This window comes from Pyrus communis, chromosome 11 (assembly GCF_041283825.1).
Source record: "Pyrus communis isolate YQ-2024b chromosome 11, ASM4128382v1, whole genome shotgun sequence".
Taxonomy (NCBI): Eukaryota; Viridiplantae; Streptophyta; class Magnoliopsida; order Rosales; family Rosaceae; genus Pyrus; species Pyrus communis.
The window spans coordinates 11,729,386-11,734,889 of NC_142575.1; the positions used below are offsets into that span (position 1 = coordinate 11,729,386).

The window sequence follows — 5,504 nt, forward strand, 5'->3', positions numbered from 1 at the left end:
TTGTTACAAATAAGCTACTTTTCACCATTCTTGCCATTGGTGGTTGCCAAGTAGCATGAGCACCAACCCCATTGAGCCTATTCACCATCTGTAAATTTCTCTCATAGTTGTTGTGCATGCACAACAATTTCCCACCGATGACGAGTTTTATTTTCGAAGACTATACCATTTCTATCATTCCATCTAAACCTAACATTCATGTCGTGTGTTTTTGTGACATATCCGATATCTTAATGGGTTGTGTCGTATAACACATGTTAAGGTAAACAGATAATATGACCTGACCCGAAACCGACCCGTTAATGTTATCAGGTAATATGACCCAACTCATTACCCGTGAAAAAATATATTTTAAATCAATAAATAATGAAAATGATAAACATAATTTGACCAAAAAAAAATGGAAAATATAATACTAAATTAGTATATGCATAGCATATTGTCACATAAATATTAGTTTAGAACATAAAAAAAAAAATAAAAAAAAAAATTTGCCTATCAAGTATTACATACCCCAAAGTAAGAGCCTAATTAATAGGAAAACTCACGAAAAGTCCAAAAAAACTTCTCTTTTAATGAAAAGCCCTTTTAAAGGTATAGTGAATAGTAACAGGGAAATGTATAAATGTGGTTTTTCGTTAAAAGTGAATAGCACCAGGAGTGTTTTGTGAAACCTCCCTACATTATATAGGAAGTACCATGTCTAGGATATGCAAAACAAAAAGAGTTACGTTTCAAAGTTGAGGATGGAATCACGAGCATTTATATATGCTTTCACATTTTTCAGACTTGTACATTAATGATTATAAATTTTATTTATTTTAAACTCCTTAAAAATACTATTCATGAGGGTTTGTATGATTCTAAAAGTTCAAACAATCATATACCCATCCTCAAAGCGTATATGATGCGATCACGAGCATTTGCCAATTTTTTTTTCACATTTTTCACACTTGTAAATTAATTACTATAATTTTTTAATGTGTTTTGGTATTTTTAAATTACTTGATATTTTTACTTCTAATGTGTTTTATAATTTTTTAATCTCACTCTTTGCCTATAATGTACTATAAAAATAAATAAATAAACTTAAATTTATAAAATTTATATAGAATAATAATACAATAATACATATTTACTATACAATATATACAGATACAAAATGACTATTATATTTTATAATAAGTTTTTTTAGTAGTTTAAAATTTTAAAATCATCAAATTAACATTTTTTAACGTATTAAAATAGGTTACCTACGTGTCACTATTGTGTAAACTTGTTAAGGACCGTTATTAACAATTTCTTATCATGTAACCCAATAATGACCCAATTCGTTATCATCCAAAATCCGTTAATTTCGTTTTATTTACGTGTCGTGTTAATAGGTTATGTAAGAAATTATCGGGCCTAATTTAACGATAATTGTAATTGATGAGCGGCCACGTGATCTAATGCTAACCCTCACGTGATCCCAATTTCACATAAACACGTCCCACTGTCCGAACGAACCCTCTAGAAGAGAACCAGAACCACAATTGCAAACAGCCACTTCCTGTCTCCCCTTTCCTCAATATTTAGAGCCCACCCCCCGCCTCCGGCCACCGTATAAGCTTCCTCCCTCCGCCCATTAATTCACAACCACAGCACAATCGAAGACAGCCATGGCGGAGCACTTGGCTTCGATATTCGGGACGGAGAAGGACCGAGTGAACTGCCCTTTCTACTTCAAAATTGGGGCTTGCAGGCACGGCGACCGCTGTTCCAGACTCCACACCAAGCCCAGCGTCAGCCCCACGCTCCTGCTCTCCAACATGTACCAGCGGCCCGATATGATCACCCCCGGCGTCGACGCCCAGGGCCAGCCCATCGACCCCCGCCAGATGCAGAGGCACTTTGAGGTCTCCCTCAACCTTCTTTTTCTTCTTCTCTGTATTGAAAATTGAAAACCCTTTTGCCGGATTTGCTTTAATGTGATGTTGTTTTGTGCAACTAAACCCATGATTCAACGGAAACCGAATTGAATTTGTGCTGTTTTTATTTGATTTGCTTTATCATTTAATTATGTGCTGTTTCTCTGAATTAGGGTTTTTTGTTATCCATATTAGAGTCTCTGCAATTCCCCCATTTGTGAATTTATCTGAATTGCTGTGATTAAAAATTGAATCGTTAATACTATTCAACAAAAAGTCGGAAACGAAATTGAAGATTTTATCTCTTGCAAGTATTTTTAGTTGGAGAGGAGAGAAAGTAGAGTTGAATAAAATTACGAAATCGGTTGTAGGGTGCGTTCGGTACAAAATAAACTTTTGTATGATCCTTTGTTACCTTAAAGCCCCGAATGCTTAATGCACAGCTGTGAAATAGTTGAAAACCTTTAGCGTTTGTGCAAATCCATTTGTATTCTGTATGTGATACGCCCAACAATTAAAATTTTGATGTATGGGAACTGCAGGAGTTTTATGAGGATCTATTTCTGGAGTTGAGTAAGTATGGCGACATTGAAAGTCTGAATGTCTGTGACAACCTAGCCGACCACATGGTATGTTATATTGAACGGAGAGTTAAGCTCTTGTTCAGTTTTCCTCTTTTATTTTTTTGTTTCAACAGAAAGATTATTGATATTTGGTTCTACCGGGAAATTTATCGATTTGGGCAGGTGGGCAATGTGTACGTTCAGTTTAGGGAGGAAGATCATGCTGCAAATGCGCTTCGGAACCTGAGTGGAAGATTTTATGCTGGTTAGTGTGTTCTCTGTATCCTTCATCTTTAGAATTTGGTCTCAAGGTTTCTACTAGGTATGGTTTATATCTCTATTTAGGCCTAAATTATATGGTTATTATATGCTGAACTTCTGTCCCATCGTAAATCATTCGCAGGTCGTCCTATCATTGTTGACTATTCACCAGTGACAGACTTCCGTGAAGCCACCTGCAGGCAATATGAGGAGAATACATGCAACCGTGGTGGATACTGCAATTTTATGCACCTGAAAAGGATTGGCAGGTAAGCTTTACTTGATGATCTTTACTTATTGCAGAATTTACTGATAAATTAAATTTAAGCCAGAAAAATTTTAGCCATAACCTAAAAACTGCTTTTCTCCTCTAACCCTTATGGCTTAAAATTTTTGCCCAAGATTATTAAATAATGATTTTAGCCTTTTTTTTTTTTTCTCGGTAACTTTTATGAAAATAAAATTTATGTAACTTATCTTAATTTATTTTTATGAACATTTTAATTTAAAAATATTTAAATTCTGATAAGTAATTAAAAATCATACAAATAGTAGGTATTTATAAAGTCTTAAGTTAAATTTGATTTAAATAATTTTCTTACATTATTTTAGATGTTAGATTTAATTTTGGGCCATCAAATCTCTTTTTTACTATTAGATTTGATCTCATTTGATCATAGCCGTTAGATTATAAGTAAAAAAAAAAAAATTTTGAAATATGACAGTTTGGTGGGTCCAGAATAATTTAAGCTGGGAATTTAGCCCAGAGATATATTTTTTCCCCAAGGCTTATTTTAGCCCAATGGTTGGAAATGGATTGGAGGGGTTTTAAAGCTTATAAACTTACAATGTCAGGGAATTGAGGCGTGAATTATTCGGGAGCTATCGGAGAAGGCACAGCCGCAGTCGAAGCAGGAGTCGCAGCCCTTACAGGCATCGTAGTTATGAAGACCGCTCTCATGGGAGCCGTGCTTATAGCAGAAGGTATGATGATGATGATCGTTATCCTGAAAGCTGGAGCCGGAGGAACAAGACTCTAAGCCCTGGTCGAAAGAGAGGACGCAGTAGAAGTAGAAGCCCTGGAAGAAGAAGAAACCACAGTCCAGTTAGAGAAGGAAGTGAGGAAAGACGGGCCAAAATTGAGCAGTGGAATAGGGAAAAAGAACAGAATGAAAATGCTAGTAAGGTCAACACTGACAGAAGCAACAATGATGGGCATGCACATATGGAAAATCATTACAATGGCCATGAGTAAGAGCAGCAATAGCAACTTCCAGAGAAATGAGGGTATGACTACTGATATTATAAAGCTTATGTCTGGTTTTTCCTCACTCTCTCTGTAAATTTACATATATGTAGACGCGCACACACATATAGAGATACTCTCTCTCTCTCTCTCTCCTCCCTCCCCATATATGTAGACGCGCACACACATAGAGATACTCTCTCTCTCTCTCTCTCTCCTCCCTTCCCCCCCCCACCGCGCGCTCGCCATGCGTACACACATGCATACATATCAACATATATTATGCGTGCTCAATCACAAAAGAAATTTATGTTTCACCAGTAAGCATTTGTTCAATAAATATAGCTTACAGCACATTTTCCAATGTGCAGGTGGTGTGCAGGTTCACACTTTTGTGATGTGGAATTGATATGACTTTTTAAATCTAATTCATATGTATGACTCCGTGCTTCCTGCATGATATACCTGAATATATCTTTCCCCTAATGCCCTAGTTCTCTATTAGCTTCCGGAAATTTTGAAAACAATAACAATAAAGCCTTGTCTCTTCGGCTATATGAATGCTAGAACGCTGTTCGAACTGGATATTTTGAAACAAAAAAAAAAAAAGAAAAAAAGGGCTGATCTAACTTAGTTTAATCAAATAGGCATTTTTTTATTTCAGTGTAAACCAACCCTAGTTGATATATTACAGACGTGTGAAATTTGTTTGCTTGTATTCATGCATTCATAATTTACAGTCAGGTTCTTTGACAATCACAAATCAAGAGTAGTGAAAGATCGAATGTCATGGTTCTGTCCTGGGTTTTGTTTTCTTCTCCCTTTGTAGCTTTGTTTATTTTTCTGTTTCAGTTTACGGAATGAAAAAAGTCATGATCTTACATTCTTGATAAGTTTTGCAGGTTCAGGTTTCCCTGCTTCTATGGTCCGAGCCTTTTTCTTTTCATTGCAGCTTACCATGGAATTTGTGTACAGGTTTGCTCGTGCAGTGTTTCAGGATTCAGGAGAGTGTGATTATTCGATGTTTCAGGTTTCGATCCAGGAGTATGAAAGTATCTTCGTGTTCCATCGCTCGAACGAATGTTGCAGGTTATTACTGTTGGTAGTAGTAGTAGTCTAAAGCAGTAGTCTAATTGTGGTGCAGGTTGAGTGTGGCAAACAAAATCTCTCATGTTGTTGAACCAGTTGGTTTACATTTTTGAATGTTCAAGGATTATCATTGACGTTTTTAGTTGGCATGATCATATTATGGTCTCTCTTTTAATGATAGACTATGCTTCTCCAACATTACGACTCATTTCATATATATTTTGGTGAATTTTAAAGCATTAAGTTTTTGTCCAGTGTGATGCTATCTACATCCCATTTTACTTTTCACACTTCTCTTAATTTTTAGTTGTTAGATTAAATGAATTGAAGATGATCAAATAACAAAAATTAACATAAGAGAAACTTAAAAATTGCATATATTAGCTACCATGGTGGATGGAGGACCTTGTTAATCCGAGGCTTTAAGGGCGCATT

General features: G+C 35.7%; 1 protein-coding gene across 3 annotated transcripts; it reads left to right on the plus strand.

Moving 5' to 3' along the window:
• The first annotated feature begins 1,510 nt into the window (after nucleotides 1-1,510).
• On the plus strand, nucleotides 1,511-5,265 carry LOC137742650 (splicing factor U2af small subunit B). Of its 3 annotated transcripts, none has more exons than XM_068482571.2 (6): nucleotides 1,511-1,898; nucleotides 2,453-2,539; nucleotides 2,657-2,738; nucleotides 2,877-3,003; nucleotides 3,590-4,021; nucleotides 4,956-5,265. In XM_068482571.2, the coding sequence occupies exons 1-5, from the start codon at nucleotides 1,662-1,664 to the stop codon at nucleotides 3,987-3,989; spliced, it is 933 nt and encodes a 310-aa protein (XP_068338672.2). In that variant the 5' UTR covers nucleotides 1,511-1,661; the 3' UTR covers nucleotides 3,990-4,021; nucleotides 4,956-5,265. The 3 variants fall into 3 exon arrangements, with proteins under 3 accessions (XP_068338672.2, XP_068338673.2, XP_088536582.1); XM_068482572.2 differs by having other exon boundaries at nucleotides 1,515-1,898; nucleotides 4,352-5,265; XM_088680456.1 differs by having other exon boundaries at nucleotides 1,515-1,898; nucleotides 4,883-5,265.
• Nucleotides 5,266-5,504: the final 239 nt, after the last annotated feature.

Bases quoted from the DNA above. Each gene is read 5' to 3' on its own strand.
- LOC137742650 (XM_068482571.2), top strand. From the start codon at position 1,662: ATGGCGGAGCACTTGGCTTCGATATTCGGGACGGAGAAGGACCGAGTG. The intron at 2,739-2,876 runs GTTAGTGTGTTC...AATCATTCGCAG, and splicing joins GAGTGGAAGATTTTATGCTG to GTCGTCCTATCATTGTTGAC. The intron at 3,004-3,589 runs GTAAGCTTTACT...TTACAATGTCAG, and splicing joins CACCTGAAAAGGATTGGCAG to GGAATTGAGGCGTGAATTAT.